This window comes from Nasonia vitripennis, chromosome 1, assembly GCF_009193385.2.
Source record: "Nasonia vitripennis strain AsymCx chromosome 1, Nvit_psr_1.1, whole genome shotgun sequence".
NCBI classification, from domain to species: Eukaryota; Metazoa; Arthropoda; class Insecta; order Hymenoptera; family Pteromalidae; genus Nasonia; species Nasonia vitripennis.
The window spans coordinates 4,987,383-5,011,605 of record NC_045757.1 but is presented as its reverse complement, the minus strand read 5'-3'; the positions used below and the strand labels follow the sequence as shown (position 1 = coordinate 5,011,605).

The 24,223-nt window shown below is 38.5% G+C and overlaps 2 protein-coding genes across 2 annotated transcripts in view; one reads left to right on the top strand and one right to left on the bottom strand.

The window, feature by feature from the left end:
* Nucleotides 1-226: 226 nt before the first annotated feature.
* LOC100678249 (RING finger protein 17) overlaps nt 227-24,223 on the bottom strand; it is a 191,401-nt gene continuing 167,404 nt past the window's right edge. Inside the window, exons 6-28 of the mRNA XM_031921740.1 lie at nt 8,096-8,317; nt 7,888-8,012; nt 7,659-7,807; nt 7,185-7,313; nt 6,968-7,120; nt 6,593-6,872; nt 6,366-6,516; nt 6,192-6,305; nt 6,006-6,108; nt 5,759-5,931; nt 5,453-5,673; nt 4,774-5,392; nt 4,556-4,701; nt 4,120-4,475; nt 3,673-3,848; nt 3,440-3,559; nt 3,255-3,359; nt 2,762-3,168; nt 2,366-2,702; nt 2,215-2,305; nt 1,991-2,132; nt 1,759-1,918; nt 227-1,323 (exon numbers count right to left, since the gene is read on the bottom strand). Coding sequence (XP_031777600.1) covers nt 1,207-1,323; nt 1,759-1,918; nt 1,991-2,132; nt 2,215-2,305; nt 2,366-2,702; nt 2,762-3,168; nt 3,255-3,359; nt 3,440-3,559; nt 3,673-3,848; nt 4,120-4,475; nt 4,556-4,701; nt 4,774-5,392; nt 5,453-5,673; nt 5,759-5,931; nt 6,006-6,108; nt 6,192-6,305; nt 6,366-6,516; nt 6,593-6,872; nt 6,968-7,120; nt 7,185-7,313; nt 7,659-7,807; nt 7,888-8,012; nt 8,096-8,317 — 4,596 coding nt within the window. The 3' untranslated portion in view covers nt 227-1,206. The remainder of the gene's footprint in view (nt 1,324-1,758; nt 1,919-1,990; nt 2,133-2,214; nt 2,306-2,365; nt 2,703-2,761; nt 3,169-3,254; nt 3,360-3,439; nt 3,560-3,672; nt 3,849-4,119; nt 4,476-4,555; nt 4,702-4,773; nt 5,393-5,452; nt 5,674-5,758; nt 5,932-6,005; nt 6,109-6,191; nt 6,306-6,365; nt 6,517-6,592; nt 6,873-6,967; nt 7,121-7,184; nt 7,314-7,658; nt 7,808-7,887; nt 8,013-8,095; nt 8,318-24,223) is intronic.
* The window catches only part of LOC103317309, a 60,732-nt gene continuing 45,661 nt past the window's right edge, over nt 9,153-24,223 (top strand). Inside the window, exon 1 of the mRNA XM_008214863.2 lies at nt 9,153-9,679. Coding sequence (XP_008213085.1) covers nt 9,616-9,679 — 64 coding nt within the window. The 5' untranslated portion in view covers nt 9,153-9,615. The remainder of the gene's footprint in view (nt 9,680-24,223) is intronic.

The window sequence follows — 24,223 nt, the reverse complement described above, 5'->3', positions numbered from 1 at the left end:
ATGTAGATTTAGGTGATGTTTGAAAAAAATATTTTTTTTGTGAAATTATTTTTATTAGTTTAAAAATGACTCAAGATAATTTCTTTTAAGATAAATCAACAACATTTCAAATGATTGGAGTGCAACGTACAGTTTAGTATTATATACAGTGCAATAAAGCTTGCACTACAACCTCTACTTGGTCGTTCCAGTGCATTTTGGTAGAATCAAAATATAAACAATTTTCTTATTAAGATAACATTTTATTTATAATCTTTAATATACTTAAAATACATATAAAACTTTAGATATAGATTATCTTATATATTATAAAGTAAGCAATTATAATTGAACTGACATCATTGTAAACATAAGACTTGATTTTAACTTATTGTTTGACAAACAAACGTATAGTTTTCTGCAAGTGTTAGAGTTTTTCATTATATAGAAAATATGCAAAAAATGTATCGCTGAAGTATTTGTTATTGAAATCATATAAGTTTTTATATAAATTAACACGATTGTAGTTTATAACTATTGTATTTTTGTAAATTAATTAGCACAGTGACAGGATTTCATTATTTATAACGTATTAATCACTCTATGAAGTCAATAAGTATTTAATAATTCGTTTTATCTCCTTGGAACATTACTTTCTATATAAAAAATATATATATATTATAGTATGATAATTGATACATTTAATTGATAATCAGTTAAAGTTCATTATATTGTGAAGAATTTGTTATACAAGTTGATTTGTGTTTATTCAAATTAATTTACTTTAACACTTGCATTTACAAGTTGATTACATAAATAATTTATGCTGCGTATACTTTACGAAGCAAAAGAGTTTGAAACAAGAAAAAAGGAATTTTTGAAACAATAATGTTGACAACACCTATTAATTATTATATGTGGTTGTAAAAACGTAGAAACAAATAATTTTAATACTTATCGCCATAAGGTTTTTTGGAACTTACCAAAAAAGAAACGGTTATGGATGTAAAAAAGTGTCTCATTTTTAGAAATATTAGAATAGTCGTTTTAAAACCTGTAATGCTTTATAATTTAGCGTTGTTAGGCTGGTTAATAATTATTTATTTCTAACTAATATTGCTAATGATAGCAAGATAAAAATTCAAATAGTTTAAAATTAATTAAAAATCTTGATTTCTTTTTAATAAGAAACGTATAGTGTTGTTTATATATTTGAATGATAATGATTTAATCTACCGACATATTAAGAATTTCCAGTGCTCCACTTTTAAACATTTGAGTAAAGATTGATTCTTTACAGCCTTTATCCCAATACAACTCTAAATCAAGTATGGGTCCATGATTCTGCAAAATAAGATTCGTTAATAGTAAATTACGAACATGTGACTTAAATGGTTCTTTTTACACGGTGCTTTTTACACGTAGCGAGGGCACTAAGCGCCGTGTAAAACTGAACCATTTAAGTTAAGAGTATCGTATTAATATATTACGATACATGTGACTTAAACTGCCCATTATTACACGCCGTGTAATAATGGGTCGATTTGAGTCGCAAGTATCTTATACCATTTTAAAGCATCTGCCTGCTCTAAGTCCGCTATGTCAGTCCTGTACTCCACCGTGCGGTTAGCGTCCGAGCGTGGCGAGGACGATAAAGCACGGTGCCATAAAGGACTGTTTATGTCACGGATAGTTGTGACATAGCGGACTTAGGGCAGGCAGATGCTATAAAATATATACAACTCATTCTTGTTGCTAATATTTTGGTATTTTAATTACCTTTATAACAGCTGTGAATTTATGATTTCGCCCTATAACCTTCATCACAGCCCTATGCAAATCTTTCAATTCCTTTGTTTCATCAAACTTAATATCCGACAGTCTGAAGCGAATACCCATCATTGGTATCTGTAGCCATTCATCTTTAGTAGTACGCAAGCTAAACAAAGATATTTCGATATTAAGTATAATAATATATTGTTCTGTTTCATAACTTCCCTGAATTACTGACCTAAGTTCATCAAATACATAGAAGCGGTTACCAAAGTCAACTAATTCAACACAAACGCCATGACCAGATTCATTATCCACTTTTTTTACGATATGTGCTCGATACCACATCTCGTCTTTATATTTTACAATACAGTTCTTTTCTGGGTTCATAAATATATTTTAAATTATATAATTAATCTTAGGAGCCATTTGGGTATTTATAAGTAAAAAATTTCACATTACCTAATTCTATCTCAAGTATCGGTTGTTTTTCTGCAAACTTATTTATCTGTTCGTGCAATTCCGATGCTTTTTTAATCCACTGATTAAGTTCCTTAAAAAACAAACAATACTCATAATTTTTTTAACTTTGTATGATAGTACAGTAACTTACTTCATTTGTAGTCTGCAGAATGTAACCGGAAAAACTTTTGTCCGAGAACATAGTCGAGACAGAAATTTCCATCGTAGTGATTTCGTACATCGAAAAATCAATAGGCCCAAAAATGAATTCAGTATCAATATCTTGGTAAGTGGTGTTTAAAGGCGTTGAAGCTACCATATGGCCATTTTTTGAGTCGTACATCAAAGCCTCACTTTTCACACTCTCAGTTTCAAAATCGATGTTGCTGTTACCATTAATTTTCAGGTAGATCGAGTTACCAGAGAGTACTTTTTCGTCGATTTCCTCGCTGAAACTGTCATTTCGCGAATCGACGGTCGGACTGCAACTACATCGTACAAGGTAAATAATGTACAGAAAAAAATGATACAAATGTTGTATTTCTACCTGCGGGAGTTATTGACAGAAGTTGACCTGTTGAAATGGTTCATCCGCATTGTTATTTCCGGTGACAACTCAGAGTTCTTCGGCATATTGAGAGAACAGTTATCTGGGATCTCGCCAAAGACAACAACTGATTCTACACTACTTCCGCTATTGCTCATAGCCAACTCTGAGTCTTCCTCGTCAATTGACGACTCGCTAGAATCTTCGCTATTAATAGAAATAATAATTTTTTCATTTGTTTTCACCGACTGAATCGGTTTGTAATTTTCCTTCTGAAAATTCTCATCATCCTGACAATAAAGGATGCTGTTATCTATTTCAATGTTGCTCACTGTAGTTTTATTCTTGAGATACCAAGGTAGAGGAAAAAAGGTCGAATAATCAGAAGGCTTTACCCATACAGCAACCTGGAGTACGAAAAGAAAAGTAAAAACAATTTCTTTTTCAAGTTTGTTTTTCGTAAAGTAATGATCAAATAAGAGAATTGTCTTACCTTCCATGGATTCGGTGGTCTGGTAACAATTTTGATTCGGCATGGTTGTGAGACAGTAGCAGCATGAATAATGTCCAAATCAGATTCTTTCCACTTTCTGTTTATCTGCAATAGAAATATTTGATTAGAAAACACTTTTTAAGTGTTTAAGTTATCAACAATATAAAACGATTATAGATTCTTACCGGGTTGATGCCGACTATTCGGGCTTTAGTGCACTGAATAGGTATGTGCTCTAAAATAATTCGCTTTTTGAGAGAGCCTACGGAACATTCTTCAATATTGCCATAGTCAACAAATAATACCTAGAATAACGTATCGCGAAAAATGAGAAACGATTTGTACCACATTACACGGGTGTATAATTGAACTTTTGGAATAAAAATTATCGTTTATTTTTAAAAGTTTGCATACTTACCATTACAATTTGCTGACTTACAACTTGCGTCACCCTTCCTCTATACCATTTTTTGTCTGCATGGAAGCTCGCAATACACAGATCACCTACTTCCCATTTGTAATCGTATTTCTTGATTGATCTGTTATTGTAGTGTTTGAATAACGTGTCACTAATATACTGTAAGGTATCTTTGTCTAAAATAAAAATCAAGAACCGTAAATAGTTGTCAAACTTTTCTTTCTGTACTATAATTTAAAGATTAAGCAATACTTGTCTTAAAATAAAAAAAAATAATAATAATAAACATTCATTACAATTTCAATGTACAACGGGTTACTAAAATTTATTAAAGTTATTACAGGTGAAATTAAATTTATTAGCTTTTCTTTTTTAATGCAGATTTCAACACTATGATGATGGTGATGATCAAACAGTACTTTCATTGGATATACAAAATTTACGTACACTCGTTGGTATCCGGATGGAAGTACACATTGCCATCCCAATCAACATATGTAATATTGGCATGAAAGATAGTCTCCTGAATGTGCGCAGGTTCAATCCAGTCGACTACTTTCGGCGGCAGAGGCGTGGATTCGCCTGAAACATCCACGATTTCTTCCTTCTCTACATCCTCGACGTTCTGTAAACCAGTAGTTGAATTGCTGTTACTATCATTATCAAGAATTGGTTCTTCCTCGATTATCGTATTGCTAATGTCAGATAGTTGTCTTGTATTGTCGTAATGCGAATTGCCAAACTGCAATTTTTTCTTCAGTTCAATGGCCAACTCTTTTAATTCTTCGTTTTTCATATTAAAACTATAATAGAATCATCATCGAAATGAAATTGAAATATGGGTAAATAAATTCAAGTAATTTTAATTGTATTCAATACACACCCTCTAATAGGCAATGCCAATCCATGATCAATCAAACAACGAGCTACCGAGAAAGTTTCCTTTCTCTCCGGATTGATCGGTCCGACAAAGACTTTCCGCGTTATAAATAACTCGACAGGCATAGGATCTTTGGGGCCAGAATCCTCCTGTAACAAGTAATATTGATTAGTTGAAAAATAATTTCATACTAGTGCAACAAAAAACATCGAGATATGTACAATTAGCGTGATGTAATATTTGAAATCTCCAGTATCATGAATGATGTCCTTTAGCTTCTGACAGGACGACGATTGCCAATCTTTCGATCCACCGCAGGGTTCGATACCCGCCAATCGAACCTTGAATTGGTACTTAGGAGTGTCTATGAATCGGGGTTCAAGTGGTTGGATTTCGTCGAGGGGTATGTCTTCTACTTCTGCCAAATCAACAAGCGTCATTTTGACAATGCTTGGACCAGACTCAGATGTATCGAGTAGTTGGGCTCGACAAAATTGTTTGTCTTTGCGGGAGTACACACAATAGACCCAGTTAGAGTCGAGGGGGCCCTGTACTCTGCCTTTTTTTGACTTGTAGAACTTTTGCATCTCAGCTGTCATCGTATTATAACTTTCACGATTCGAGCAGTCTGACACATAAATAATATCGGGTGAAATTATTTTGTTGATAGAGACCCGGACCTTGTAGGGGTCGCTCTCTTCAACACGTTGCACCGTTTCTTTCTTTGGCTTTGAGGAAGCGGAAGTTGCAATTCCTTTTACAGCCTTTGCATTCTTTTTATCTTTCTTACGATTTTTCTGAGGGATGCCGATGTCTTTATCGAGAACTTCACGCTTTGAACTAAAAATATAAAAGTGGTGGTTATTTGATGTTGGCTTTCAGATACAGTGGGTAACTTACCGAAGTCCAGTGCTCTGGGCGAAGCTTTTCGAAACGAGAAGAGCGTTTATATTTATGTCACGGTCAACATACATGCAAACGTTAAAAGTTTTTTCTGTTTTCAAAAAAGGTATGACGGTTACTTGACGACCTTCCAAATTAGTTTTAAGAAAATTAGTTACTTCTAGATTCCATTCTACGCCATCGATGGGTTTTATATCCAGGAGCGATACCTTCATTACCTAAGATGAACAATTATTTTTCAAGATGATTTCATTTTTATAAAATAAATTGTGTTTTTAATATAAAACAGTATAAATAGTGTACCTGAGCACTCCAGTTACAAAAACGATTGGGCAAACGTTTCAGTTGATCGTAAGGCACTAGTTGCGTAGACCCAATGTCAACTAAAAAAACTTCGACTTTCGATTCCTTGTGGCGAATATTAGTGATGATTCCTCTTCTCCAAACTTTGTTTTCTTTTAAAGTGACCTTGTCCCCTAGGATAAAATTTTATCACAATCAATTTTATTTTATCGGGTCGTTATCAATGATATTATATACGAGAGTTTACCATATTCTGGAAGTTTGATAGTGAGGTCTTCTTTTTGTTGAAGTTTACTGTACTGATGATTGAACTGATGCATAATATCTTGATAGTATTTTTCTTGATGTACCTAAAATGTCACGGACAAAAAATATAAGACGATGGCAATCAACAAAATGTTGTATAAACTTAAAAATATTACCAGTACACTACCTTTTTTACGTATATACTATTCGGAGATTCGATGAAAGAAATTTCCACTTTGGTGTATTTATTCAGTGGAAGTTCGTCCTGGTAAAACTGGTGAGCTGACAAGGGGTTCATTCTCTGTCAAAACAGATCGCGCATCAATGATTGCGTTCAAAAATTTCACATTACCATACGTACCTTCAGTTTGTAAAAAGTTGTAGGCTTGGCGAGTTTTACGTCTATAAGCCAGTCACGGAACGACACGGTCATCCCATTATTGTTGCCGAAGCCTATCAATTCAACGATGTGGACAGTTTCGTCGACATTAAGAACATGTATGGTAAGCTCACTGAAAAAAATTTGAAAATTAATTACTGAACTACGGATAATAAAACTTGCCCGGTCGATAAATCTCGACAACTTACGAGTTTTTAGCCATGTCAGAAAATCTGTGGATCACTTCGTCGTCCCATTCGTTGCCTTCGATGGGAGCAATTTCAGCGAGGCTACATCGCACTGCCAGTCCGGGCTCAATGTTGAACTGCGGCTTAGCACATTTTATTGAGTCGAGCGTCAAGCCTGACTCTTTGTAGCCGTAATCAATGTACAAGACCTCGTAGGTAGTTGGCGATCCATCCTGGACGCTGATCACACGACCACGAATCCACTTATTATTTGAGCGATCATGTACCACGTACAGGCTATCTGCGAAGGGGTTTCAGGGATTTTAGTATTTTTTGACAAATTATTTATAAGTACAGCTGTTGACATATAATGGAGAAAATACGATTCACGCTTACTCAAAAGGATTACTTCAGGCTTCGGTGGATCGCTCTCTATGAACTTGACTATATCGGCTTCGAGTTCCTCGAGAATTCTTCGAGTGCTCCTCCTCTGAACGTAAAACTCCGTTGGATCCACCAAGTTGGTCATCTCTACGTGTTCCTTACACCCTTCAACGAACAAAATGTAATGATCGTATAAGAAAAAGAAAATTATTTCTAAAAAGCAACATACCTTTCTCCAGACTAGATGGTTCAGGTGTCTTGGACTCGTTAAGCGACGGAGACGAGCTGCGAGACTGGATCGACAGCGCGGGAGACGAGACGTCCCTCTGCGAGCTCAGTCTGAAGCTCGACTCTGTAACTGATTAGAATAATCGTTTGATAATGCACTCGAATGACCTATCAAAATCGCTTCGTCAAATTGCAGAATATACCCTTGAACGAACAATCTATCTTTCAAAAAATAAATCAATTCCGTGTCTCGACCGCGCGGCAGAGCTCCGCTGAATTAATTACGAAATTTCATCGAGGCAATATCGCTCTTTACATTCCACGGCTTCTGGCATGCAAATGTCCCTTCGCCGCGGGCCTCGAAAATTGAAATGCAGATCGCTTGCATTTTCGATCTTCCCTTTTGTTCGTTGGCGTACAACGATTCACGAGAGACAATAAAAAAAAATAGAGAGAGAAGTCAAATCTTAATTACTTATGGTTTCGTTAGCCTGAGGCAACGGCTCCAATTCGTAGTCCTCGGGCAGGTCGTAGGTCTTTACCAAGTGGAAACGCGGTACGTCCGGTATCTGAAGCTGTATGTGTTGCCTTATGCTGTTGAACACCGAAGAGTCCACCTCTATCCTGCAATGAAATTCAGAGATGAAACCAAGGAAATTGTAAATAGTATACCGGTGCAACAATAATCGAACGTTTAATCGTACTTTATTTCTTCCTTGTACTCCTCCGTCGGCAAAACATGACACGGCGTATCGGCGAGTTCCAGCAGCTTTTCAGTCAGTTTCTGGAGGTTCACTCTGCCGCAGTTTGCTTCAGCGCGCGCTGCTAGCTGAAAACGAAAGTTGCTCGGATAAGTTATGAAATATCAACGAAAATTCTAACAACGCCGATTGAAATTTTTCGAAAGCTCACCGCACACGCCGAATTCAATTTTTCCCCCTCAGTGGCCAGTGTACTTCTGAACTCTTCGACGTCGCGCTGTAGGCTCATACGCTGCTCTCGCAACTTGTCTCTCATCTCCTGTTCCAAATTCTGCAGAACTCCGTGGAGGTGTACGAAGTGACGAGTTATTTGGTTCTCCACTGCCTGGGTCTGCTTCGTCACCTCCGGGCAGACCACCTTGCTGGTCAGCGTCTGAAAATCCGAAAAAGCTTGTTAGTTATTGGTAATGGTTACGATATTCATTATTTGAATTAAACTTTTTTCTCGAAGCATGAAAAGGTCTATGAATCCGCGGAAGAAAAATTTTCGGGGAACACAGACATATAACCGGGACTTTCTAAGTCGACTCTGTCCATATTCGCAATGAACCTGGTCGCTCATTGCATTCTCACACGCGAATCATCTGGATTATCTAACGTGCAACGTTTCCTAAGCCACGAGGGAACTAAATTCACTCCCTCACGATCCACCGAGCTTATGGCTTTTCTCATTTATAACACCTCCATAAGTAATGCACTTATATTATAATGACGCCTCTGGAGTGTATCTGTATACCCAGTTTCGCAAGTCGACGTGCTATCCCTCTCCCTTTCGCCGGCTCTCGGCGCCTTTTTCGTCCGAAGCTCATTAGACGAGCGATGGGCAAACACACGAGTGAGAATCGGCTTTTTGCTCGCGGAGTATTGTCTCGCCCGTGCGCGGGAGTGAAATAAAAAACTCTCGTTTACGAGACAGCTGTAACAGATAATGGCTGAACGTTTAATATGCCGATCATCGCTCATAGAGACATTAGCGAGGATTTAAGATTCATCAGGCTGACGTTTATGCGGAATAAAACAGTATAACGATGATCGTTCCATCCGAGTAAGAATAGCGCAGCACAGCTTCGCGCGATAATCCCGCGAAAAATCGCACTCGCACACAATGCCCGGGTCATTCACACGAGCTCGCACGCATACACACGCATATATAGCCATACGCTCGAGCTCACACAAGTCACACTGACCCAGTTCCCCACTTGACTGCTGCTATCCTCAACAACAACAAACGCTGACCCCCACCAGCGAGTGAGGCCCCTCTCACTCTCGGGGCCCCATACCCCCACCGCTTTCTTCTCTCTCTCTTTCTTTCTCGCTATACACCGCGAACGAGACGACTTCTCGGGACAGTCAGTCTTTCACCCGGCGACGATCTGTGCGCACACAGAGGTGTATACCGTCGCGAGTGTGTTTTTTTTTTGTTACTCCTTGGCTCTGTGTGCACGTGTGCTGTGTTGTGCGATGTCCAGCAGCGCGGGATGACAGTGTTTACGTCACTGGTGACGTAATCACACGCGATTGGGCAATAGCGCGTATCGGCCAGCCTCGAAGATCCGAGTCTTGAGAGGAAAAAAAGTAAAGAACGAGGAGGAGTAGATAGAGATAGGCAGGGAGATCCTAAGTAGTGGTCCCGAGGATTTCGCGCGTCCGTTCGTGTGGCCAGCCGCAGAGATGAAGTTGCTGCAATCGATACTCATCGTGACCAGCGCCAGTGGGATGCTACTGCCGTTCGCCGGTGAGACAGAGATTTTGGTTTGAAGTTTGCCAGGGCTTTTAGCAGACGATTTTAAGCGGACTTTCGAGTTTTCGAATTCGAGGCGAGCTTAATCGAAATCGCGGTATATTACTGTACTGACGTTATAAGATTTGACGTTTTCATTTATATCACTTACACGAGTTACAGATAATTACACACTTTCGATTTTCTCGTTTTACGTCAATGCTCGTACCGGTAATTAATGACAGAGTCTCCGCATTGTGAGTTTGTTTTCGAAAATCGAGGAGTTTTCGAAATTTTTAATGACGGAGATTTCGAGTCGCGGAGCCTTCGAGCTAAGCGTTATATCCACACGCGATTCCATTAGTCTCGCGCTGTAAGCCACACGTATAATTTAACATTTTTACAGGGTGAAAGTACATTTCAATTACATAAATGTGAATACATGATTTATCGTCCGGTGATTCATCAAGTATGGATTAGATCCGATTAAACGATCGACATTAATTTCTGTCAGTGCACAGCTTGTGTATATCGATCTCCAGATCCTTTCGACATCGCAACGTACGATCTCTCGAATATCTACGTCTATCCAAATCGATACAAAGCTGAACCGTTTGAATGTACAAACCCTCCGATCGTAAATCGGCAAAAAAAGTGTTCCCAAAAAACCCTGAATAATCATGACTGCGCGTTATATTACAAAAACAGAGAACGCCGTGAATAAGAAACAATCCGAGAGATCGGTATACATTTTTTGTCGAAACGTCCATACAGAGTCACACGGCAGCGAAAAGGTCCATAAGCCGCGTATATACACAAACGAATAACGCTATAGCTCGGTCGTATACTATATTTTCGTATCATTGATTCTAGTAAAACAACACTATATGTATTGTACCCGCACGCCCACATCAGAGCTATGCGCAGATAGCGAGCAGATTTTTTCTCGCTTCGACGGCCCGCCGAATTCCTCCGGCTGCGGAAAAAAATAATATTCACCCGCTGCGAACAAAATCGGGGGCGAGTTTTTTTCAAATCACTGGAGCGTCGATTCAAAGAGTCCAAAATACGCAGTTGTTTTTCACGGCGTTTACGCGCTCGTTTGACTAGAGGCGCACGGGCTATCGCGAATATTTCTTCGCTTTTTTTCCCTCGCCGACGCGTATTTTTCTGGGCGTATACGCGCGTGGGCGAGAAACATCGGTATACATATACAGGCAATTAATTCTTGGGTCGATAACGAAGGTATGGACATTGTCGTGGCGAAGAAAATTTTGCAAGACGCATCGATCGCTAACGAGCCTCGGCTATATTATAAATAGACGCCGAGTTATTATAGCTAAGCGAGCTGCACGTGCTTTCGAAATTTTAATATTTTACAAGCATCCACGTGTACATCGCGGTCTACATACCGCGCGTATGCATATTTCATTGGATACTCGTGCAGAAATTGTGTACACGTTACGCTTCTATATGTAAAAACGATAACGCAAATCGTCGGCATTAATCAAGACGATGCTTTTCGTAATGCAGAGCGAAGCACATCGCGTTTTATTACGATTCTAATAGACAAATTGAAAGTGATTCCATCGAGCTCGGAAAGCCGTGCGCGGCGCATATCTTCCGAAACGATTCATCACGCCTCCGGGCGAAAATCACAGTAATCCCAGAAGCGCAGCGCCGCGGCAGCAATCAAATCCGTCAAATTTAAAACGCCATCATTCAGAGAGCTGATGTATACACACAGAGGAACGGCCTTAATCCGCGCCAGCTACTACGAAGACCTATTATACGCGGAACAATGCTCCCGATCGCGATATCGTGTGCCGTTGCGCAACGCGACTAGTCGTCGTCCCGACCGCGAAAACCGCGCGCTTGGGAAACTCCGCCGCGGAATTTCTCTGTCTGTGGGTTATACGTCTATATGTATGTGTATACAGTCGATGCTGGCTATCCGTTGTTTTCCTGGATGTGCGCGAGGGAGAGAGAGAGAGAGAGATAGAGAAAGTCGTGGAGGAGTAGGGCGTTCGGAAGTCTGCGCGTGTTTGAGACGGTTACTCGAATCGTTATAGTAATTTTCATGATGGTTGTTATCAGAGGGTAAGGTACGGATGTATCAAAAAAATGTATGACTTATTTTTTTTTTTTATTTTAAATCATCAATGCATGTCTTATACAAACGCTCACGAAATTCGACTCGAGGTATACAGAATTTTCATAATTATTCTTCCGTTGACGCACACAAAGTGCCTTTGACGCAGCTTCGAAAACCACAAACCACTAGACTATAGTTGAGAATCGTTTTGCAAGCCATTGCAGCAGGAAAGAAAATCGCTTCTGTTTAGGCGAAATTGAGGAGGTGCCGTTTCAGCAGTGCATAACAACTCTATAATATTAATTTCATGTCTTCGTCTAGCAAAGACTTCTTACGCAGTCAAAGCGACAGTTTATTCCCACGTTATTTAGACACTCGAAGCAAAACAGGCTTCAAGAAATGTTTCTTCTTTCATTTTTACTGAAGGATATAGTTCAAATTCGTGGGAAAAACACATGGCGAATCTTCTTGAATTTTAGCCAGAACATCTCGATAAACATAATAAGACATGAAAGCGCGTAGCTGGTTCCAAGCGAGAAAGCCAACTTGAAGCTGGAGAGATTGCTCAGTTGCTCGGACTCTTTAGAACTTCTGCAGTTTAAAAAATTGGTCGTATCTTCTGAGAAATTCTTGACAGCTTCTCTGTACAAATAACTCGTCACACCCGCCTCTTGTAATCGTCGTATGATTTGGTGAAACCTAGAGGCAAGAGGTGATCCTCTGGCAAAGGCCATCACGTTGTGACCCGCCCCTAAAGGTTCCTCTACGAAAGTCAGGATCCAACCACGCTTGTTTTTGGAGTAACGCTTAGCCATCAACTTACCGGGGAATTGTTTGATCTCACAGCCTCTGACATCATTGTTCTCTGCCGTTAACGATTTCAGACAATCTTCTAATCTGCCATGGCTTTCTAGATCTCGCGAAACTTTTATTAACTGGTTGAGTAAACTGTCATTTTTTGAGCCCATGACTTCCTTCGAATTTTTGTAGAGGAACGGTGTGATACCCGAGTCTAACAGGTCCTGGAGAGTTTGAAGCTCTGGGGCTGTTTTGCGTACTACGTACGAGTCCAATAGCTTCTCCAGAAACAGAGTTGTGAAAAGGATGGATAGAAAGGTTAGGAATAGAAGCAGAATTTTTTGAGTCGAGATGTGGGGTCTCTCAGGCATAGAAATCCCGAGCATGATTCTGATCATGTTGAATACAGTGAAGACATTGTCCGCATCGTAAACGAGATGCGTTAAAATTGAAAATAACGCCATCAGAAAGATCAGAACTACCACAATCAATATTGCTGAGTGATCGAACATATTGAATGCGTTAGTTGTGTACTGCTTTACAAGGATGTGATAAGATTCAGGATTAATGAAATCACTCATTTCAAGCTCATATTCCTGCAGAGGCCTTCTTCCTGTGAGGGTTTTCTGATCCATTGAAAAGTCAATAAGGTTTTTCTTGAGAGCATTCATTTCGTACTTGTAGTAGGTTACGTTGAATCTTTCCAGTAATAGATCGCTATCAGCTACGACGACTATTTTAAATGAAAAATTTAAAGCTTCGGCTAAAATCGTAGCTAAGGAAACTTCATAACCATATAATGCATTAAGAATTTCGTCACCAGTATAATTCGGATGTATCATGATGTCCGGCGGTTCTTCGAGAATTGATACGCGAAGTGTCGAACCGTATAACTGTTTTAACTTATAGTCAAATAAGTTGATTCCGGGTGAAAATTTTTCTACTTTATAATTGCCGTCAAAGGGATTGTATTGATGCAATGATACATCAATAGTTGCGGTATTAGAAGTTATTGGTAAAGTTATGGTTTGATACCGCTGAACGATTTCAATAACCGTAATATCCAAGTACATAAATGCCCAACTATGTCTGAAAAATATCAACAGATCTATTAACGATTTTCTATTGTTTGTCATAACAAATATGAGACATTTGGATCGCACTGTAAACATTGTGAAATCGTTTAAAAATTCAATGTACTCTTCGAGTTGTGTTACGATATTTGTTTCATATACTACTTCCATTACTATTACTTTAAGATACTTTTTTTCTGTCCACTTGATAAGAGTACGTTTTGACTGTATAGTATATTCGCTATAAGTTTTCAATTTGTGAATATCTATGATGAAAACAGGAAAATTGCAAATCAGCTTTTTAATTATGACGTTCGACGGCGAAGAAAGTGTTCGGGTATATTTAGTTAACAAGGTTAATTTATCGAACTGGACATTTTGTTTTATGTACGCATTAACATAATCGATACAATTATCTAAAATAATACTGCAGTAATTTTGATTTGCATTATAACACGTAAATTCTGACTGTAGGAGAGGAAACCATAGATGTAAGAGTATCAAGCTTGTAGCGCGAATCATCATGCACGTTGTACTGAACAGAAGAGTTACTTTTCCATTTTTATCTTGTATAGGCTTATAATTGTTTAGCGATTTGTTTACTAAATATGATATAAATTTAACACAGGCTTCCGTACATCATTTAAACGCTATCGATTATAATTTATTGATTATCCAATTACGTTATTCTTTGAAGTTTGCTATGCATGGTATACATTTTGTTAATCGATAAATCGATTTAAATTTTTATAATCAATGTTTTAGAGACAAAACGTGTCGGATATAAAAAAATCTAGGAATAATAATTCCAGTAAAGAACTTAAAAAACCATAAAACCTCTAAAAAGCACAAATCAATCATTTTGCAATTCACATTCCAATATGAAAATTGTCTGCTCACAGGAGATTTAAGACGCGAATTACCAGCGTGGATGCAACGGAATTAATTTCTCGCTTTTGCGCAGAAAAATTCCTTCATTTTGCAAACGATAATGCCATAATGCATAGTTACAGGTACTGACGATCGGTCTTCAAGTTTGCACAGACGCAAAGAAGAATAAGTCGCTTAAGATATGCACGAACCCGTAGCATGGATCGTTTGAAGATAGGCGGCTTGTCGCGCGACGATGCAATTATTCTGGGTGGCGGTTTTCTCTGCAGACACTTATTCTAGGCCAAAGTGTCGTCTTTCTTGTCCGAATGATTCTGACGTCCTTTTCGACTTGAATTAAAAACAAGAAAATTTTTCAAGAAAGTTCGTTTCAAGGATATAGAAAATAGTCTTGCATTCATCATTTGAATTTTATTTCGTGCTTGGATTACATAAATGTGATTACAAAAAATGCACACAACTTTTAATGCAAGTTACATTTCGTCTTAGTCTGACCCAAAGTATTTCACCTAAGCTGAGAAAAGCTAAAGCATATCCAATTGTGAAAAAGAGTATTAGTTTACTGGAAGATAGTTGAATCGAAATGCTTAATTCGTCTGTTTTAGTAACGATCCGGCGACGCATAAATCTGGTACTGTGACGCGAGAAGTTTTTTAACGCGATCTCATACAGGTATTCTGATAGTCTGCTAACAAACAGCCGATAAGTTATTTGGTAGAACCTATCAGCAAAAGGTGATCCCCAAGCAAATAACATAGTGTTGTGGCCTCGGAGCAATGGCTCGTCCACTAAAGTTAGGACCCAATCTTCTTCTGTATTAGAGAAAGCCTTCGATATCATACGTCCTGGCACCTCTTTCAGATCGCAACCACTTACGTCGTTGTCGTCTTCCACTAACAACTTTAGACAGTACTCTAAGTTTACGTAGTTTTCCATAGGCTGAGATATGTTTATAACTTGCTGCAAAACCGTATTGTTAAACGCTTTGGCGACAGTTTTCACATCATTAGACAAACAAGGAGTAATGACAGAATCTAACAGATCTTGAAGTGTTCGTAGTTTCAAAACCGTTTTATGATCTATATAGGAAAGTAGCAGTACATCTAGCAAATTTGTTGTAATTACTATAGAAAGTAGTGTTAAATATAGGAACAACAGTCTTTGAACAAAATAACGAGGTCTTTCGTTAATGGAAATACCTAATACAATTTTGGTCATGTTTTTGATGGTCCATACATTTCCATCATGGCGTAATAATTTCGACAGTACTGTAAAGAAAACTAAATATATAGCGGCAACGATGAGCGGGATCTTAAAATTTTCGAAAGTATTATATAAATATCTGGTTTTCTGTTTTACAAGAATGTAATAAGTTTCAGGACTGAAGAAATCACTTATTTCGTATTTCAAAAGATGTACAGGAGTCCTTCCAGTAATAGTTACATGATTAATCATAAAATCAATACGATTTTCTTTCAATGCTTCAATTTCTTTATAGTAGCATACATTGAATCGCGTAAGATCTAAATTTGGTTCAGTTACTCATTTTACATGTAAAGTAAAGTTGAGTACTTCAGCTATTATTCTAGCCATTAAAGCTTGGTAACCAAATAATGCATTAAGAATTTCTTTACATTGATAACTTTGATCGATCATGACATCTGGTGGTTCATCGTAAAAACCAGCGTGTAATGTCCAACCATGTAACTGTTCACTGTTGCAACATATTATCAAATAAATTCTTTCCATGGTAGTAATTCACTTTCTTGTATTCTTCTTTAAAGGGGTTATATTTATGAAATACTATTTCAAAATGAAGAATTTGGGGCGTTTGTAACACAGTTTTCAATGGATACTGTTGAGCAATTTCAATAATTGTGACATCCAAAAACATGTTTGCCCAACTATATTTGAAAAATTCTAATAAATTGAGAAATGTTAGCATTAATTGTTGAGTTTTTGTCATGACAAAAATAAGGCACTTGGGGCGCACTGATTTAATAGTAAAGCTATTCAGGAAATCTATGTAAGCTGCGAGTTGTGATAGGATATTTGTATCATTACTAGTTTCCATTATTATAATCTTGAAAAAATTTGTTTCCGTCCATTTGCCAAGTAACTGTTTTGTATGTACTACATTAGCACTAATCGAATTAGTGGTAAAATCATTTATATCAATAATTAAAGATGGAAAGTTTTTTGTTAACTTGCTGATGGTAGTGTCGATGTATCAGAAAAATCGTATATACATCGAGTTAGCAACGTTAATTTGTTATATTGAAAATTGGTATTTATATAAGTATTCACATAATTTGTAAGATCAATTAGACTAAAATTATTATTGTAATTAAATGCACCACAATAAATAACATTTTTACGTTATAAATGATTATAGGCTTTTTCTATATTATCATTCTATGTGTTGAATTCCTTTATTTTATATATGTGTCTGTTGAAACATTGAAACTTTGTATTATATTAGACAGAAAATTTTGATAAAAGGTAACTGTGGACGAAGCATACATAATTTAGCTTCTTGGATATCTCAACAATCTTTAAAATTGACTAATTAGTAGCTGGAGTAACAGTCAGAAATTATATACTGGCGGCATAAATTACCTATACTGGACTGCTGTACATTAAAACTATGCTAGCATTTTTAAAAATCGAGTTATCATTTACACAAGTAATCACTATATTACTCATAGAATCGTCTGTATTGCAGGAAGAAAATACATACACAAACATTGTTTAACGTAGCTTGGATCCTTTTTTGAGTTTTAGTGAAACCATTTCGGCTGCAAGACTGACGAGAGCTATCATGTATCCAACCATCAAGAAGAATATCAATTTACTACATGACAGATTAATTGAAAATTTTAAATTGCTTGCGCCATTAGAGCTGCGATAATGCATAAACCTGGTACTATGACGCGAGAAATTTTTTAACGCAACCTCGTACAGGTTTTCGGTCACACCGCTAACAAATAGGCGATGAGTTATTTGATAAAATCTATCAGCAAAAGGTGATCCCCAAGCAAAGTGCATAGTGTCATAGCCACATGCAAGAGGTTCATCTACTAAAGACAGTATCCAATCTGCTTCTGTATCAGAAAAGGCTTCCGCTATCAGACGCCCAGGGGATTCCTTTAGGTCGCAACCACTTACATCTTTGTCGCCTTCTATAAGGAGCTTCAGGCAATCCTCTAATAGGCCATGACTCTCCATATGTCGAGATATGTTCAGCACTTTTTGTAAAGTTGTATAGTTGGATCTTCCTCCGGTCCTTAAATTTTCAGATATAGAAGGAATGATGCCGGAATCTAACAGGTTCTGAAGAGTTTTTAGGTCTAAAGCTGTTTTACGAGCTATTGAGGCATATATTAATTGGTCAATCACATTTGACGTGAAAATTATGGATAGTAAGGCCAAAAATAAAAAAATTAGCCTCTGAAAAAATGTTTGAGGCCTTTCTGTAACCGAAATACCCAACATTATTTTAGCCAAATTCATGATAGTCCATACTTTTTGATTTTGACGAAGCAATCGTGACAATACCATAAAAAATGTCAAAGATATAACAACAATGATTAGCAACATACTAAAATTATTTGAAATGTTGAACGGACTCACAGTATACTGTTTAACAAGAACGCGGTAGTCTTCGAAACCTATAAAATTACTTATTTCAAGTTCCCGATGATGTAAAGGTTTGCTTCCGGTATATGTTTTATAATTTATCATAAAATCAATATAATTCTCTTTTAGTGCCTGGTATTCTTCATAATAATGTACGTTAAATCTTGTAAGATTTGATTGGGGTTCAGTCACAATTTTTACGTATATAGAAAAATTGAGCACTTCAGATATAATTCGAGCCATTGAAATTTGGTAACCGAATAACGCATTTGAAATCTTATCACCTTGATATTTCTTATTTATCATCACGTCTGGTGGTTCTTCACTTATTCCGACCCGCAGAGTAATACCATGTAACTGATTTAACTTATTAACAAATAAATTCATTCCAGGTTTCAAATGTTCTGCTCTATATTCTTGATTGAAAGGATTATATTGATGGCATACAGGATCAGTATCCGAAACTTCAAGCGTTTGTAACGAGGCTCTAAACTGATATTGTTCAGCTATTTCAATAACTGTTATATCCAAAAACATGTTTTTCCAACTATACTTCAGAAAAGGTAGTACATTTATCGATGGTTTTATAATTTTCATTATGACAAAAATAAGACATTTAGGTCGCACTGATTTAACTGTAAAATCATTCAAAAAGTTAATATATTCGGCGAGTTGTGATGAAATATTTCTTTCATACTTAGTTTCCATTACTATAACTTTTAAATATTTTCTTTCTATCCAGTTTTTAAGCAATTCTTTCACATGTATGATGTTGGTATCAATCGGTATTGAATTAGTGTTCAGTTCGTATGTATCAATGATCGTTGTAGGAAAGTTTTTAATCAAATGGTTGATGATGGTTGCAGATATTAAAGAATACGTTTTTGTATATTTGGTGAGCAATGTTAATTGATTAAAATGGATATTCTGATTTATATAAGTATTCACGTAATCAACATAATCAATTAAACTTGTCTTTTGTCCATCAGTTTTAACACATGAGCTATAGTCTCCATATGCTAGGTATATTATAACACTTCCGACAATAAATTTGATATTTAAAACCATTATGGATTTGATGACAAGAACCATCAAGACAGTCTGCTTGATAATAGTTTCATCTATGGAATATTGTTGAAGCTTTGTTTGTCGATCAGGAATTTTTTTTGTAGATAACAAACTTTTAATAGCGTTCATAACAAGCTAGTTTTCATTAACAACTTATCGAGAGTACTGGTTTTTAATAGTAAAATCAATGAGTTATTTAAATTATTTATAATTCGTCACTAGACAATATTGATTAAAAATTTATGAATAATTTGTTAACTTTAATTATTAAAATTTTGTTTCGTCTTCTAATTATCACGAGTACTTTTTGAATCAAGTAGTCTTGTCACGATTACAAGTATATATTTTTAGACTATAAACCTCATCCACCTACAACTCGAAGCAGCAACGGCATCGGCAATACCTGCGCTTGGCAAAGTACGAAATCCTTATGCCAAGGATGCACATATACGTGTGCAATCGATTTCGCGATTTCGTTTGCGCTTCATTCGGTCCATTATGCGCCGGTCAGTTCTGCGTATGGCTACACATATCCTATACACATGGAAACATACTGTGGTGTATTAGGATCGGAGAGCGATTTCGTGCGCTTCAACGGCGACTTTGACCCGAGCGATTCGCTCGAGGGAATCTCGCGTGCCCGTTAGCTCGGATAGCTCGATTGTGCGTGTATGGGTTATTTCTCTCTCTTCTTTTTATTTTATTTCTGGCAGCATGGATTTTTGGACATCGGATTTCAAGCGCAAGGCCTGCGTTAGGATTCTTGTGTAAGTGACAGGAGGTTCGCTTTCTTAATTGACTATCAGTATGATAACTTTCTTCTGGGGCAATTTTCGATTTTCTCTTCTGTGTCAAAGTTAATCGCTTTAATGGAAGCTCGAATCGATTTACCAGTCGCACAACTTGTAGTCCATCGATTACTTTGTATACTAGTACGATTGCATTATTAGACTATATAGGTATATTTTTAAACTTTCCTGGCTTTCAGCGTTTACGTCACACGCACATGCATAAGTTAGTTGCTCTTTCAAACGTACGAAAAAGATACGATTGTTCATTGTGTGTATAGCTATTATACGATATCTGATTTATGTAAACTTTTATCACATCATTCCCGCCCATTCTGATACTTCCTAGAAAAAAAAACAACTTTTCCACGCATAATATCAAAACATCCTTCCACATTCATGCTGCTATTTCTTACACAGTCCGAGCATTCACTTCTCTACATTCAGTCTAGCATACACCCAAATGATCTCAAATACTCCACGTCCCGTCTCACGACATGTACACATAAACTAGCTCCAGTCTCTTACATCCTCGGATTTTTCAAACGCGCGCGGAATATAAACGCGAATCCTTCGCGCTCGGCTTGATCGTGAACTTGCTTGAATTCACCGCCGCGACTGGCCGCTCGCGTGCATACTTTCCATCGATCGTGAATTATTGGAAAGCGAGCTCTACGCCTCGAGAGAGTTAATCGAACGTTAAATAAGCCCCGATTTTATATTTATCAGGGGAAGAATTTTACGAGCCTCCGTGAATTACACGCCGCACTTGTTCTCTATAGGTGGTCGACGAGGGTATACGGAGGTATATATAATATGCAGTCCTGCAGCGATGTACGCCGTGTTTCTTCGTGCGACTGATAACACGCTGAACTTTCACCACGGCGTGCGCATTCGGTAATGCTAGCGCGACGATGTTATAGCGTTATTTATGGCTTCGATGATGAAAAGGAAAGTCATTGCGACGAAACTACCGATTCGCGATTAATTAGCAGCGAATTCACGAAGACTCTATTGAGAATTCGTGTTACGTAACGCGAAGCTCACCATTGTTATCGTTTCTTCGGTTCAATAGCTGATGCCTCGATCGAATAAGTCGTAAACTACTTCGAAGGAAACATCAACTCTCACGCGCCATTTCGCTATAAGCGATTCGCTCTTCGGCCGATTAAGCGACAGCTTCGCTCTCGTCGATTTGTCTCTTCCAATCTTTTTCGCGCCTTTGATTCCGTCTGTGTACACAACGACTCCGGCATATTCCTCTAGCGTACGTATGATTGACTGAACCGTCGAGATTTTCAGTTGGCGCACGTAGTCGCTTCGCTGAGAAAGCTTGTACGAAAATAGTGTACTTTTAGCAAACGCGAATTATCATTGGGGAGAATTGGAGTTTCGCGTTATTATCGCCTTAGAGACATTCATCAAAAACTTCGTTCACGTTGATTCTCCGAGAGGTTGTCACCTTTTGAGAGCGTAAATGCGATTCTAATGAGGCTTAAGAGTGTGCGCACGGTGAATGGTATGATTTGGCCTTTTCGCACAAAAGCGCTACTGCTCGACGAATTCAGAATAATTGCTGCGCATACTCAAGACGGATGAAAATGGATTTACAATTTTACGTTAATTTTTATGTCGATCAATAACACGTCACGCACATCCATTAGGAGCATACGAACCTCGGATACGTCGAATAAGAAAAAGAATCTCCTGACTCGTCAATTAAACTCTCTTCCTCGCAGACCACCTTCGCGAGTTTCTCGCTGACAGGTCAAGCCGCGAGCGACTGCCGATCCTGTTATAATACACCATTATAAATATCGCGGGCAAAAAGCGTGCACTGTGTACACGTGATCGCGTGCCGCGACGAAACGTGAAAGTCAACGGGGAGAAAAAATGAGTTTTTGCGCAGACGAGCACTGCTCTCAACAATGGGCCTTTCAGTTACTTCGAGAGCTCCTCGTTACTCGAAAAGATAGAAGCTATTATGGGAGGTCGCGTTGGCTTCCTATTTCAGAGAGAAAGCTTTTTTTGTGCCGATTTGAGTATCCTTAAAATAAGATTCGTGACATTTTCCTGCCAAAAATTCAATCTCTATACACCTGGACGTCACGAGGCGACAAACGGCGTCGAGCGTCAACGAGTTCGTCCTCCGGAGGTTAGCCAAACACTCCGGACCATCAGCGAAATTGTCGAACGCAATTACGTTAATGGGCCCGCGCAAAAATCCATAGAATTCGAGGCGCTGCTGCGGCTTCGCACCATCGCCGCGTTCGAAATTTTCGGGGCTTTCAGAGAGCTGTGACGTATGACGCTACAAAGACGCGGCGTGGAAACGTCCTTTTTCCATAGAAGGAAGCAATTAGAAAAGTGGCTCTTTGTGCGGAGATTCTTTTCCGCGAAAGCGTGTTCGGCCGAGTTATCATAAAAATTTGACGCTTTCCAAGCGCAATCGGAACAGAACGCGTACGCGTCGCTCCAGATGCGCGCGAAAAAATATCTCTTTACATGTTTAGAAAGCGAGCGAATCCAATCGCGTAGTTAACGCGTAAAAAATCAAGTTCAGTGAGTGGAAAAAAAGAATGAATTAATGACCGGACCTTCGAACCTATTAAAAATCGCTAATCCACGTCCTGATCTCTAACAGCTGACGAAATCCGTGGGGTCTAATCAATTCCCTTGTGCAAAAAGAGAGCTGCGCGCTCTCTCTTGTGCTCGCGATGCCTGTTTATAGAAGCGCATAATGCCGATGGAGCGGCCGCGAAAACCGTAGCAGCCCGAATAAGGGTCATTAAAACGTACTTGGAGAGAGTATATAGGAGATTCGTATCTCTCGCTCGTGCGTTTCTCTCTCTCTTTATTTGTTTGTCTCTTTTCCCTCTACACGGGATGCATTTTATACCTACACACACGCGCCCATACACACACACACAAACAGACGCGAGTTTAATTATGTATCGGTGGTGGGATTATTTTTCGGTGGGCTCGAGTGTACACGTACGCGCGTAATTATGTAAGGAGAGGAAATCGGAGTATAACGAGGAAAAGTAACGAGAATTGACACGCGATATCTGTGTGTGATGCTTTACAAGCTTAATTTTTCGCTCGGTTTATGCAGTTTTCGCCATTGCCGATACTCGAGCGCGCTTGATTGCGATGACCTTACAACTGTTAATTGGCAATTTCCCAATTAGCCGATGACGACGCAAAGAACAAATAGGAGTTTATAAAAAAACACTGAAAAATAAAATTTTAAGGTAAAAAAAAGTAACAATCTTCGCCCTCGCTGAAAAAGAAAGCCTACAGAGAGACGTTCCTCTCACCCTCTCCCCTTCCGCACGATATAAAACTCTCGGCGGGGCGCGAGCGCGCGCTATTTGCATTTCAATTGTCGATTAGAGCTGCTGCACGGAGCAGCAGCGCCTGGGCTTGCGAAACTCGCGCCGACATCGGAACCTTTTTACTCGAGCTCCGAGAGCGCGAGTGAGCGACTTAAGGAGGACGAGGCTGAGAGATCCTTGAAGGAGAATTATTTTCCGATCTAGATCGAGAGACTCTTTCCGCGCCCGCTCTCTTTCTCTCGATTTATATATATACGGCCGAGGGAGAAGTGTATGTGTATACATAGGGTTTTGCGCTGCTGGTTAGTTTCTCGGTGTGTATAATTGCGAGTGTATGCGTCGGCACGGGATATGACTCGAGGGGACGAGAACTACAGTTTGTATACTACAGGGGCTTCGAGAGGTTGTTATCGTTGATTATTATCGTGACGATGGCTGCGAGTCAATGATGATTATTATTTTCTTTTAAAATGAGCACTGAGAGTGATTGGAGATCGCCGAGATCGATCGCTTTTTAAGAGGTCTGAGAATCTGGGTGGGAAGCTTGATTGGAAAATGTTCAGATTTCTCTTCGAGATTACGCCTGCCAACCGTAAAATTAAATTTAATAAAGCGCGCGATTATTTTATTAAATTTAATACTTCACGCAAGATCAACGGCGAAATCTCCAAACCCTTTGCCATACACCACGTAAAATTCACGCCTCCTCGAAGGCTCGCGTAAGTCCAATTTTTCCCCATGGCTGCAAACCCTTGCGCGCAAAATCGAAAATGCAAAGGAGAAAGACAGTATGCGTGTGTGTGTATATATGCGGATTTTCGGTAAATCCTCTGAAAGTGGAAAATTTCCATTTCCCGCGCGTGACTCGC